This window comes from Ursus maritimus, unplaced genomic scaffold, assembly GCF_017311325.1.
Source record: "Ursus maritimus isolate PB19 unplaced genomic scaffold, ASM1731132v1 scaffold_19, whole genome shotgun sequence".
NCBI lineage: Eukaryota > Metazoa > Chordata > Mammalia > Carnivora > Ursidae > Ursus > Ursus maritimus.
Window position 1 is genome coordinate 55,668,431 of NW_024424341.1, and position 14,306 is coordinate 55,682,736.

Consider the following 14,306-nt stretch of genomic DNA (forward strand, 5'->3'; position numbering starts at 1 on the left):
CACTGTTCCAATCTGATTTTATTGAAAAGGAAACATACAAAAATCATGTACAAAAAAAATTAACCAAACATGTACAGAAAATTCATTCCGGTATCTACAGCAGCGCATATACAGTATTTTACAGGCTGGGCCATCCCTCCCCGCTCCCAGACTCCTCCCTCTTCTGCAATTCCCCCCCTCCCTGACTCCCCGTCTTCCCCCCAGCGCTTCGCCCTGGGGACTAAGGCTGGGGCGGTTTCCGCCAAAATATCCCACCCCCCAAATGAATGCCAGTGGTCACACGTGCTCTCTCTAAACCTATGCAATGGGATTGATGGGGGCGGGGGGTGGTCACGGGCAGAGCACAGGATTCACAGTCTGGGCCCCTCCTGGCCACCCCCAGATGAAGGTGAGGCAGGCATGCCCACCACCCGCCGGCTGGCTCAGGGAAGACGGCTGGGCGCTGGGCTGGGGCAGCCATCAGACCCACCCCATTCTCTGGCTCCAGGAGGCTAGTGGTCACGTTTGGCTCATTTGCTCTTCACGGGCCCCCTCCCCAGGAGGAGGGGGGGAAGCACCAGGGGCCTGAGGCCAGGCCCAAAGTGAAGGAGCACTGGAAGGGAGACTCCCCCCAGTGTCACCCCTGCAGCTGGAACAGGCAGCCAGCACCAGCAGCCTTTCCTGAGATGGTGGTGGGCGGCAGAGGCGGGCGGCTCTGTCCCCACCCTCTCCGTCACCGCTGCCTTCAGACGCTGAGTCCGTCAGCCCTCTCTCCCCTGGCTTCCCAGCCAGGGGCCCAGGAGTCCACATCTCCATCAGTGCACCCAGGCTAAGCCGGGGCTGGGGCTGGAGTGGCTGCCCTGGCCTGCCCCTGGGACAGGCAGGGCTGGTAGTCCAGTATGCTACATGGTGCAGAAAAAGTCCCCCGCGCTGGCCAGGGCATCAGGAGGTGGGAGGGTCCTGCCCCCCAAGTCCCTGATGTCCACCGGGCGGGTGCAGGCACCTAATTGGGCTCCATCTCCGGGGCTCCGCGGCCCCTGGGTAACGGCAGGAGTCCCATGATGAGATTGTACAGGACCCTCCAGGGTGAGGGGCGGTGTCGCTGCTGCTCCTCTTGTCTCTAGGGAGAGGGAAAGGAGGAAGTTAGAGTGGGCTTGCCACGGGGACAGGGGTGGTCAGGCTGAAGGGCAGCGAGGAGGGAGGCACGGTCTTCAGAGTGACCTACATTCTCAACCAACCCTCAGCGGTGGTACTATTATTGTTAATTGGGTCCAAATCCCAGCTCCTCCCACCACCTGGGCCCATGCCGTCACCTCAAGGGAGGACAGCGTCCTCATCTAGAACAGAACAGGACGGAGAGGACGCAGACCGAATGCCCTCAGCACAATGCCTAGGCCCAGCAAGTGCTCCCCTCATCTCCCAACCAAAGTCAGCCAGGGCTGTGGGGGGTGGGGAGGCTGGATGGCAGCCTGTCCTGCCCTCCCCTCAAAGGCTGGGAAGTGAGAGAGAAGGGAGCAGGGAGCAGCCCATGGTCTCAGTGATTCTAGAACGATCTGTGGAAGACAAGACCTGGAAACAACAGTTCACCTTCTGTGCTGACGCTGCACAGAAATATATCCAGGCAAAGCTAACCCCTGCCCTCTTTCCAGCAACAGGATGAAGGCTTGGGGTGGCCTCTAGGACCCTCTCAGTTCCAAATTGCTAGGCAAGTGAGAAGGAAGGAAGCCACAGAGAAGAAAAGACTCCCCACCAGTACAAATTAAAGGTAAGCTGTAGCACTCTTCCACCCCCTATCCTGAGTGCCTGGCCAGGCCCGCTGCTAATAAGCAGGGCCCACTAGTCTTATCCCCGTGGAAGGATGAGAAACTCCTTTGACAGATGAGAACAAAGTCAGATAAACCACCCCGATGATGCTAGTGGTGTGAGGCTGCTGTGGGACGCCTTGTACCAATCCCTGCCCTCTCAGCACTCCCCACCAACTCTTGCAGCCAGGAGGTAGCAAAGGGGGCACATCAGAATGGCATTCGTTGGAAAGCCTGCCACTGTCTCACTGCTGCGGGGTGCCGCCCCGCACGCGCCGTCATCTCTGAGAGCAAGCTAGGGCGGGCAGAGCACTCAGGTATCTGCTCTGGAGGTACACGCAGGTGCACAGCAGATGTGCATTACTGGGAAGAGACAAAACCCCAAAACACCAAGCCAATGAAAGTTGAAACATTTTTTTAAATCCTAAATATCCGTCGATGAGAAAATGAACAAGGATAACTACACGTTGATCCAACAGAATGCTACATAACAGTGAAAATGTAGGAGCTAAAAGCTTCTTTGCCCACATGGATCAATCTCGAAGTGTAATGCAGGGGGGAAAGTTTGGAGAACACACCACATCACGTATATTAAGCCAAAAACATCCCGCATGCCTAAGCATTGCTTGCGGCCTGATAACAGGTAGTAAAAGAATCAACACCTGCGGAGTCATGGGATGAGCCACCTTGAGAGGCTTCCTTTGGAAAGGAGGAGGAGAGGGTCAGGGAGGGGAACAAGGGGCTTGACAACATCCGGGTTTTGTTTTTCTTTTACTAAGCAAGCAATGCGGGTGTAATGTTCAGATTGGACAGAGCGGGGTAGTCGGCGCCCTGATATTTGTTATTCTCTGTTCTACGCCATAGGCTTCAAAGATTTGGTTTTAATGAGAGGCCGAGGCGTGGGTTTGGGGCGGGGCCTCCCGCGGGGCGGGGCTCCAGGGCCCGCCCCCCCGCCGCCCGGGAAGCTGTGTCGCGCGCTGCCCGCCGCGCGCGCGGGCGGGTGGGAGGGGCGGGCGCGGCCGCGCCGCCGCTGCTGACTCACCGGCTATAAATAGCCCGGGATATATGAGCCGCTCCGCCGAGCGCCGCCCTCAGTCCCCGCGGCCGCGGGGCACGGGCGCGCCGCGGCGCTCGAGGCGGTCCCGGCCCTCGCTCGGCCTGTGCCAGCCGCGGCGCGGGCCCTTCGGCAGGTCCGCGGGCTCGCCGCCCCTCCCACCTGCCTGTCCCCAGCGCGACCCCGCCGCGCCGGGCAGCAGCTGCCGCACATCTGGCGGGGCCCGCCCGCAGCCCCCTCCCGGGCGGGAAGTCCCACCTGCCGTCTACCCCGCCCCCAGCACTCACCCGCCGCTCGTACAGCGCGTTGAGGTCGTCCGCCATCCGCCGCAGCTGGGCCCCGATCTCCCGGGCCCACTGCTCCTCCTCCCCCCGGACTCCCGGGGCTGCCTGGGTGGGGCCTCCCGCCAGGGCCCCCGGGGCACTGGGCACCGGCGATTCCAGGTGCTGCTCTGCCGGCGAGAGTGAGGGCTGAGGACCTGGGAAAAGCCGGGGGGGAGGGGGCGCGTGGTCAGCACCCACCACCCCTGCAGGCCCAGAGGTGGCCCCAAGGGACCAATTAGCCATGGCCCGCTTCTCCCTTTTCCAGCCTCCCGGTTTCCTTTCTGCTCCCCGCCTCATTTCTAGCCACTCCGTTTCTCCCCTCCTAAAGCCAGATTTCTCAGCTTCTGCTCGCCAGGCACCAGAAAGCAAGAAGGGGTCCTGGGGAGGCCTCTCTGGGGGTTACCTGCCTGGCCAGCTACCACCCCACTACCCGTGCTAGTCTGGACGTCCTCCCTCTTATCCGACCCACTATTCCAAAACGGGACCAAATTTTGCCGGCTCCATTTAACAGATGGGGAAACTGAGGCCCACCCTAAGAAGTGGCCCAAGGTCACATAGGGATACGGCGACTGACTACACCCAGTCACAAGCCTCAGGTCTCCTGCCCTCTGGAGTCCAACCACAGTGAAGCCACACCCCCGGATGTGGCAGGGGCACGGAGACCAGAAGGCCAGACTGGCTGCCTCCGAGCGAGCCCGGACCTGGGGGGCTGGGATTCGGGAGATGCCTTCCTGCCCCACCCCCTTCTGAGCCGCCCCGCAGTCTCTGCTTCCCTCCAGTCGCACCGGGTCCTGGTGAGAGGGATTCTAACGCCTAAAATCGGGGCCTCAGTTTCCACACCTGTGCCTGTGGTGTTGAAATCGGGTCCCCTCTTGCCCCGCTTCCAGGGAACCCAGCGGGGAAGTTTTCTCTCCCCTGACCTCCCTGGGCTCCAGGGACAGGGTGAGGGGTTGGGGTGGAGAGGGAAAGCAGGACAATCTTCCCTGCCACCGAGCGAGCTCGCTGGGATGGGGCTAGCAGGGCACCACAGGGTTAACAGCCCATCCGGCAGGGGACCTTTAACCCTTCCCTCCCCAAGACTCACTTTCCCACTCTCGCCTCCCCCACCCCCACTTTCCCCACACAATGGCCCCTCCCCCTCTCCTTCCTCCTCCCGGACTGCGGAGAGGGGCGGCCCTGGCCAGAGATGCAGATAAAGGCGAAAGCACCCCCGGTCCTGAAGTGACAGTCCTCTCCGCTCTGCCCACACTCTCTCCAACTACAGTCCTCGGGGAGGTTAAGGAGACCCAGACTAGGGGAGGGGGGCTGGGAAACAGCTGCTGCCCCGGGCCCGGAAAAGGCCGTGGGCTGCAACTCGGGGACTGCAGTCAGATTCCAGGAGGGACTTCCCAATCGGCCTCCCCCCACCCCCAGCCTCCCACTCCGTCTTCCTGCTTCTTGCAACACAAAGACCACACTGGCCACACCCTCCCTGTGGCCCGGCCGGCTCGCCACCAACCCCCACTCGCTCCCACTTCTCCAGTTCCTCAGTGTCTCTTTCCTGGCTCCCATCATCCCGGGGCGCCAGTGTAGGGCGGCACTCACCGTCGGGGCGCGGGCCTCGGGGCCGGCTGCGGGGGCCCCCAGGCCAGCGGGGGCCCCCCAGGGCGGCGGTGACGGCGGGCGGGGCGGTGGGGGCGCAGAGGTAGGCAGCGGGCAGCAGGGCGGGGGCGGCGGGGGCGGAGGGCAGGCCCGGCTCACAGAGGCCGCAGGAGACGGCCGAGGGCACCAGGCGGCTGAGGGGAAAGGGGCGCGGGCCGTCGCGGGCCAGGCCCTCTACGGGCTCCGGGGAGCTGCCCTCCTGGCGTGCTCGGGCCATGGCGCTCCCTGGGGCCTGCAGGACAGGGGGAGAGGGGTGCGGTCAGCCGGGCAGTGCAGGGGGCATCAGGGCCCCACGATACACACACCCCACCTGGGGTACACAGGACACCCCCACTCCTGCACACAGCGATCAGCACATTTGGGGGCCAGGAAAGCCCAGGGAAGGTTCCCACAACACACAGGGCCCTGATGGGGCACTGTAGGCCTGTGCGAGGGCCCCACAAGACACGTGCCCACCGAGGGTCTGACGCAGGGCCCCAGCCGCTGGGGACAGCCTCCCATGCATATGGTGATGGGTGCACACGACGGACAAGGAGGCACAGGAGCACAGGACGGCTCGCACAGCAAGTCCAAGGGCTCACACAGGACCCAGATGGAGTCTGTCAGGTGTGTGTGTGCATGAGGGGAGACAGCCTCAGAACACAAACTCACCCAGCTGGGGAGTCACCCAGGGCATGGGCTGGTGGGGCTAACTTCCGGAACACAGTGATGGGCACACACAGTGACTCATGCAGGACCCAAATGGCAAAGACTACTTGGGGGGGGGGGTTTGAAGGGTACATGCCACACATGTAAGGACTCACTCAGGACCGGTCAGCCTGACCTCCCACCTCGTCTCCCATTTGCACAGAAATGGTTCCAGTGTCCAATATTGCTACCCAATACAAGACACACACACACACCCCGACCAAAACGTGGACATACACATACCCACAGACCATCAGAAGAGTGCGTACGCAACGCAGAAGCCATCCCCTCCGTCCCCCGCGCATACACATACACAAACTGTCAGAACCTCACACACTGACCCGCTGTGGATATGCCCGTGGACACGCACAGTGCAGCCGCCGCAAACACAGAAACACACTGCACAGGCACCGTCACACTTCTCAGACACACACCCACGCGGTAAGACCTGCACACCTTGAGACTTACGCAAATATCAACACCAAACAGACAACCACGGCCACATGCAGACCAACACAAGCGAAACACGCCCCCGTGGTCACCAACTCTCAGACCCCAGGACTTATGTAAATCAGGCACACACAGACTCCTGTCATCGGACCCAGAAGCATCACCACACTGGCCGGCATCGACACACAGATGCAGAAGAGCAGACATCCACTCACCCTCCGCCAACCTCAAAACACCGTCACCAACTGTCAGCCCCGGACACATACGCACACACCGCAGCTAACTCTAATCCCACACGGCCCGGGCGGCGCGCACACCTAAAGCACCCACAGAAAACACTGGTCTCACGTGACTGACATAAACACTACACACAGGCAGCCCACATGACACACATGAGCCAGCCGATCGCAGAGACAAGCCCCTCAGACCCAACACACACACGAGACACACACACACAGGCTCAGACACAGCCCCACACTCCGAGAGGCTGCCAGCAACACCCACTGACTGCACTGCACAGACCCCACAGAGCTGAGATCCTCAATTCCCAGACACACAAGCCAAACACAGACCGAGACACCCCCCACCACACACACACACACACACACACACACACAAACTCACACACACACCTGGACAGAAAACAGACGTTGCATTCAGCAAGCACACCATCACAAACGCTTAGCTGAGACACATGCCCTGGAGATACACACAGTCACAGACAGTACACACAGTCAAGACACACAAGCACACACAAACACAGCACATCGGGCAGGACACACATACATAAACCCTCAAACACAGCTCACTCAAGCAACACACACACACTCCAGCCATGCACTGCAGCGCAGGCAGGCAACACAGACCCAGAGAATCACCCCCAAACAGCACACACAGACAACTCTCACAGAGCACACAACACACACACACACACACACACACACACACACACACAGGTACACCACACATAAACAGCACCCACCCCTCGGGCACGGCACACACAGACAGAACCTCACACAAACACACATGGGGACTCAAGCACACACCCCGACGGGCCACAGCCCCAACATTCCCCTGGACTGACACCACCACCCCCTGCAGACCCCAGCACAAACTCGGAGCCAGACACACGCACACACCCAGGCGAGACACCTGCAGATCCACAACCCCGCACACGCGCGCTCCCACGGCGGGCCCAGACGCCCCCCTCTGCTGTCACAGCACAACCCCCCCACCCCGCCGCCGCCACGTGCGCCCGCCCCGCCCGCCAGGCGAGCGAGGGGCCAATAACCGGCTGTTGCTGGGGCGCAGCCCCCGCCCGCAGGAGCCGCAGACTCCACGGCCCTCGAGCCGCCCCCTGTCGCCGCCCCCAGCGGGCGCGCGCCTGGGGTGTGGCCGCCCCTACAAACCGCCCCCGGCGCGCGCCCCTCCCGGACTGCGGGGGCCGGGGCAGTCGGGGTCGACTCACTTCCCCGGGCCCGCACTGGCCGCCAGGGGGCGCTGCCGAGCCCGCACCCCATTGTTTGTAAACAAACCCGCCAGACCGCTGAGGCACCTGCGCTCCCAGACCCTTAGTGCCTCCCACCCAGCGACCCCAACCCAGGGTCGTTCGTGGGATGGAGGGTGGGGAGAGAGGGAGACACGGTGTGGGAATGCAGCGCGCCCCCACTGCTATCCCAAAGCACTCCTGCCACCTCCTCCAGGGAGCCCACCCGGCCTGGCCAATCGCGGCCGGCGGGGACTCGGGGTGCGCACACTCACCCCGGGGGCATGAACACGCCGGAGGGGGCGGTGATGGGGGGCGGGCGGCTTCCTTCAAGAGGGCGCGCCCGCCGAGCGCCGCTCTCTGCGGCGGCTGCTGCTGCTGAGACGGCTGCTACTGCTGCTCTAACTGCAGTGGCGGCTGCTGTGGCTGTGGCTGCTGCTGCTCCCGCTTGGGCTGCAGGCGCGTCCGCGTCGTGGCCGCCGCTGCCGATTCTGCTGCTGCCGCCGTTGCCGCCGCCGCCGCCAGGCGCCCGCTCGCATGTGGCTCGCGCCGCGTCTCAGGCCGCCCGGCGGATCCCCGGCCCGCTCGGCGGCCGCCCCGCCCCGCCCCGCCCCCGCCCGGCGGGTCCCACGCCCCGCCCCCGCGTGACGCCACGGCCCCGCCCGCCCGCCCGCCCGCCGCGGACAAGTCGGGACTTGCAGGCGCGCGCCGCGCCCCCTACCTCCGCGCGGGGGTTTCCCTGCAGCCGGGGGCGGGGCGGGGCCTGGCCCGCGGCGAGCAGGACCGCGGCGTGCGGACGGGAGCCGCCCGGCCGTGGGACAGCCGGACACACACACTGACACACTGACACACTGACTGGGACCCACAGACACACGCGCCCAGAGACGTGTACGCAGACTGACCGACTGGCGCTCCCGGGTACACAAAGTCACGTGCTAACAGGGCCACGGGGACAAGCCACAAGCCGACTCACAGACACAGGGCCACACTCGCACAAATGCACACCCTGGACCGGGGTGTGGATTTGCAAACTCGCACGCTGACTGGGGCACACACTCACACACCCAGACACAAATACATTGACCGGCTCGCCGAGAGGGTCCCAGGGACACGCCGACTGACACAAGGAACGGGACTGTGTTGCGCAAACACCCACACTGATGAGCACACGGGGACCCACAAACTGTTCACAAACACTGCCACGGAGCAGGCACCCCCAGCACACATGCAGTCACGGGCCGAGGCGGAGAGCTTCTCAGGAAACACTCGCTTCCTGATAGGTGCAGGTGGACACACACACACACGCACACACCCCTGTCACAGGGACACCTGGACACACAGCTTGATCTAGGTGACACTCCTACAGGGACACACAAACACACCCATGCCATCTCACAGCTAACACATTACAACTGCCAGAAATGGACCCTCACAGACACAGACATGAAGAAAAACTGACCCCCCACAACAGTCACGAAGCACACCTGTAACGGGTCCCTGGGAACCGGCCCACTGACCGGCACACACTCTGAAGCAGGCACACCTGGCCACTCTTGCCACAAATCTGTCGGGGGACTCAGGGCGAGAAGGAAACCCCTAGCAGCTGATGGGACATGCCCGGGCAGCCCCTGCATTGACATGCTCGCACCCTGCCTCCTGGCTTTCACTTCCCTTTCTCAGTTTCTCCTTGCCACTCTTTCCCTCGCTTGGACTTAGTGACCCCATATCCTTCCCTCCACCGGGACTCTGGAACTCTGGCTCCTCTGCACCTTCCATTCCCTCTATGTCACACCCCGAGCCCAACCATGTCACCACAGGGCGATTCGTCTGAGCAACCGACACTGGGCTGGGTGAGAAGGGTTGCCAGACCTGAGCAAAACTGGGCTTCTCTAGGTTCTCAGACTTGGTTCCCTCCGGGGCCACATCCCTCCATTTCCGAAGAGAAGCCAGAAGTGCACATCTCCTGTGAAATCTCCCTACTTTAAATATTGGGGAGTTGGGGGGGTGGTGCCTGGCTGGCTCAGTCTCTAGAGCATGTGACTCTTGATCTCCAGTTCCTGAGTTCAAGCCCCACATGAGTGTAGAGCTTACTTACTTACCTACGAAAGAAAGAAAGAAAGAAAGAAAGAAAGAAAGAAAGAAAGAAAGAAAGAAAGAAAGAAAGAAAGAAAGATTGGGAACTAATTCAGCCTCCCTCCCTCCTTCCCTTCCCTCATTCATTCATCCCCCCTTCTTTCCTCCCAGGGTTTTTCAGACTGTGGGTCATGAGCAAACCATGCATCGTGAAATCACTTTTGTGGATCTTACTGTTTTTTACTTAACTTTATTGAGATATATTTACACGTAATGAAGTTCACTCTTTTTAGGTGTACAATCTGGTGAGTTGTGACAAATGTCTGCCATGTGTGTCAATGTGTGTACACCACCACAAGCAAGATACAGAACATTTCTGTCACCCCCCGTACTTCCCTGATGCCCCTTTCTCATCAGTCCTTCTACCTGTGACTTGAGGAGCTCTTAACCAGACTTTAAAAAAACAAAAGTAGAAATAGAACATCCTTTTAAAAAAATCATGAAGTCAAAGAAAATACTGTTTTGTGAAATCATTGCTTATATGCAGTGAATACATATCAGGTCATGGAGAAAGTGTATTTCTGACTGTAGACCAAGTTTAAAGGTGTGTGAGAGATGCTGCTTTGGACATTTATGAAATGAGATCATGCATGGAAGTCACTGAGTGCATTGTCTGACACAGAGTGAGCACCTAATAAATGGTAGCTATTATTACTATATAACTAATTATCGTGGGTGTTTGCTCTGTGCCTGGCACTGATGAAGCTGGGAGACAGGCCCCAGCCCTGGGCTAGCTCACAGTCTATCCTGTACCCCTTACTCGTGGGTCTGTGCCCTCCGGCTGCCCAATCTAAGACTGGACACCAGGAGACCAGATGTGCTGGAGTGTCCTGAGGAGGGAAATGAGTGTGAAGAATGGTAGGAATCTGGCTTGGTGGGTAGAGGTGTGGGCCGAGAGTTTTAGCAGGCCATAAGCATTGTCACCAGTCATGATCCTTCCCACTGTCTAGTCCAGATCCTGTTCCAAATTCTGGCATCCCATCATCCCGGACCAGAGGGCTCAACCTCAAGGGCCATGATTAAACAAATGAGAGAAATGAGTCCAGTGTCAGACAATAGGGAGTGGTGGGGACTGGGGCTAATTGGAGCAAGTGTTTTCCTTCTAGAGGCATACAAACTCCAAATTAAATGCTGTGTGGGCAAAGAAAAAGAACATTTGTGACTAGCTCAAGGGCTGCCCTTTTGAGACCTCTACCCTAGGGGCACAGGGAAGGAGAAGGCCCCCCCTACATCTTCCAGACTTTGTTTCCCCACCTCCACCTCTACCTGGTCTCCTGAGGGACCAAGGGACTCCCTCCTCTCTAAGTTCCTGGAAGAGCATTCTGGGCCTCCTTCCAACCCTGCCTCTTGTCCCTGCTCCCCGGGAGAGGGGACAAGGATCTCTTTTGGGGGGGGGGGGCAAGGGACTCAAGATTGGAGGGGTCACTCACACCTCTGATGGAGGGTGAGAAACAGAGGTAAAAAAAGATACAAACAGAGAGACAGGAAGACTCAGGTCAGGGAAGTGGAGAAAGTCAGAAAGAGACTGAGGGAGAGACCAGGTGGAGAGAAAATGAGACGGGTTGGTGGTGGGGTGGTTGAGGGGAAGTGGGGGTGATGGTGGTGGTGTCAGACTTGGCATAGACCAGGGTTTCTCAACCTCCTCTATTTGGGACCAGATGATTCCTTGTTATGGAGAGTTGGCTAAGAGAAATCAGTCAGGATCCCCACAGCTGTGGCCCATCCCCCCAAAGCCTGCTTGCAGAGCTCAGCAAAGAGAATGAACTCTGGTCTAAGTGGCCTGAATTAGAATCCCCAGTCCTGCCACCTACTAGCTGTGTGGCCTTGGGCCAGCAGTCATGTCTCTGAGCCTCAATTTCCTCAGCTTGGAGTCAGGACACACAGGTCCCTACCTCATAGGATTTTGCAGCGTAGGAAGGTCAACAGAAAGAAAGCACTGGGGCCTAGTGGGTGATTAATACATGTTACCCATCATGAATTCTCCCAGTGTGGGAGTCCATTGACTCTCTAAGAATCCAAACAAGGACTTCAAGCTAAGACCCTCAAGTTGGGGCAGGGGTCTCCAACCAGTGGTCCACAGGCCAGCCACTAGTGTTTTGCTTGCCTGCAGTTTCTCACAGACTCTTTTTTTTTTTTTTAAGATTATTTATTTATTTATTCGACAGAGATAGAGACAGCCAGCGAGAGAGGGAACACAAGCAGGGGGAGTGGGAGAGGAAGAAGCAGGCTCATAGCGGAGGAGCCTGATGTGGGGCTCGATCCCACAACGCCAGGATCATGCCCTGAGCCGAAGGCAGACGCTTAACCGCTGTGCCACCCAGGCGCCCCTCTCACAGACTCTTGATCTCTGGGTTGTGAGTTCGAGCCCCCCATTGGGGCATAGAGATACTTTAAAAATGATTTAGGGGCGCCTGGGTGGCACAGCGGTTAAGCGCCTGCCTTCGGCTCAGGGCGTGATCCCGGCGTTCCGGGATCGAGCCCCACATCAGGATCTTCTGCTATGAGCCTGCTTCTTCCTCTCCCACTCCCCTTGCTTGTGTTCCCTCTCTCGCTGGCTGTCTCTCTCTCTGTCAAATAAATAAATAAAATCTTTTTTAAAAAAATGATTTAAAAAATAGTTTTAAAAAATAGTTTTAAAGAAAGCTGTGAATATGAATGCCTCTCAGAGGGACATTCAGCACAGTGAAGTGAAAAATGACCCAGACTCTGGAGCCAGGCTGCCTGGGTTCAAATGATGACCTTGAGTAAAGTAGCTTTCCCTCTCTGTCTCAGTTTCCTTATCTGTAGAAAGAGGGTCGCCACGGGACCCCAAACGAACTGTGAAGATTACATGGGTTTATGTTTGTAACGCACGTGGAGCAGTGCCCTGCAGGGGTAGCCTCCGTGTGAATCGCTGGTTCAAGAAAAGAAACGTCCCAGCTGGTTTACTGCAGACCCACCACCTTCCCCAGTATCTTGTCTGCCATTCTCGGTGAGTAGATTTCGCAGCTCGGGGAGAGGGAGTTGGGAAGGACTTAACTTTTCACTGCAGGGCCTGAGTCCTGGCTTTCCACGGTGGGGAGGGCCCTCCTGGGTTCCTCGGTGCAGCCGGCCTCCCAGGCCAGGAGGCTGGACCGGAGCCGGGCGGGGGGCTGGGCGGGGGCGCGGGTGTCCGCAGGGTCCGAGCGGCCGGCGCGTGTGAAGGTTACCGCTCCCCGGCGGGGCGGGGGCCGCGCGCTGTTGCTGGGGTCTGCGGGGCCTGCCTGCGCCCGCGCCCCCCCTCCTTCCCGGCCAGCCAGTGAGCGGTACCCGCCGCCGTTGCCAGGGGAAACTCGCCGCCCCGTTACCCAGCAACAAGCCTGGCCCAACCAGGCGCGAGGACCCCCAGGCCCCGCCCGCCGCTGCCCACCGCGTGCCCAATGCCAGGCGGGCAGAGCCGGCCCGGCTCCCGGAGACGGCGAGCGCGCTCATTGGCCGCCGCCGCGCCCGCCCGCCCGGATCTGGGGGAGCCCTCGGCGCGGGGGGCGGGGAGCCGGGCCCCGGGGAGCTGCCGGGCACACGGCCTGCAAGCCTACGGCCGGCTGGGGTGAGGCCCGGGCTGGGCACCGTCCCATCCCCCCTCCACCCCGCCCCGCACTCTCGGGAGAGGATGGGCACTTGGGATGGGCTGGAAACAGGGGCTGCGCGTCCCGTGCCTCCACCCCGCCAGGAAGGTACGCTGGAGTTGGCCTTGTGAAAACAGGCACCGAGCGTTCCCCTCCCAGAGGAGACCTGGGCGTCCTGACACCGCGAAGGCAGGGGCTGTTTGCCCCCCCACCCCCACCCCACCCCAAAACAAGATTCAGGCATCTTGAAAGAGAAGCTGAGGATCCCTCATTCCTCCGAAAAGGACCCAGCGTCCTGACCCCATAAGAAGTGCCCCCGCCCTCCCCAAGGGACCCAGGCATGCCCTCTCCTGCGTGCGACATAGAGATATGAGCCCTTTCACTCCAGGGGATGTTAGTTTCCTAGCCCCAGAAAACAAGAGCTGAGGGTGCCCCCAAAAGGGCACTCCAGGCTGTCTGATGCTATAAAAGTTAGGATGCAGCACCCCCCCCCAACTCCCCAAATAGGGACACGGGCATTTGGACCTCAGGCCCTGAGCTGCCCAGAGAACCTGATCATCCTGGCCCTCACCTGTATTGGTACCGGAAGCTCCCTCCCCCTCAACACTCACCAGACCCTCAGGTCTCCCAACTCATCCAGATGACCACCTGCCCAGACCCAGGGTGTAGACCTATTAGCTTCCCTCCCCTCTGATCTCTTTTCCCCAGGGTCAAGCTTGCTAATCTCCCAGGACCCTGGCATCTGACCACAGCCACTCCCTCTACTCCCTGGCACCCACCGCCCTCCCCCCCCAAGGTACCAGGCCTCACAGTGCTAAGGACCCAGGAGTCTAAACCCCAGGTCTCTCAGACACCTCCCCCCAGACACCTGCTGAGGTGACCCAGCCCTCACAGTAGTGCAGGGGGGGCTCTTCCCAGTTCCAGGACTCTATGATGCTCTGGACCCCAGGTCTGGAAGTTCCAGCCTTCCAGTGCCTTTAGTTGGCCACCAGGGATCCAGGACGGGGAGCCTCCAGCCTCAAGGGACGCTGATGTGAGTCCCCAGGCCACTCCAGAGAGGCTCAGATTCCTCAGTCCCCACTCCAGGGAGACCCAGGGAGACGAACGAGCCCCTAGCTCCAGACCCTGGTGAGACCAGGTGCGGCCCGCCCCCCCCCCGGACCCCGG

The 14,306-nt window shown here is 60.2% G+C and overlaps 1 protein-coding gene across 1 annotated transcript; it reads right to left on the reverse strand.

The window, feature by feature from the left end:
* Window positions 1-7,983, reverse strand: BBC3 (BCL2 binding component 3). Its single transcript, XM_040634215.1, has 4 exons — window positions 7,698-7,983; window positions 4,743-5,031; window positions 3,123-3,313; window positions 1-1,099 (listed from the first exon to the last, which is right to left on the reverse strand). Exons 2-4 carry the CDS (start codon window positions 5,014-5,016, stop codon window positions 983-985), a joined length of 582 nt encoding a protein of 193 aa, XP_040490149.1. The 5' UTR covers window positions 5,017-5,031; window positions 7,698-7,983; the 3' UTR covers window positions 1-982.
* Window positions 7,984-14,306: the final 6,323 nt, after the last annotated feature.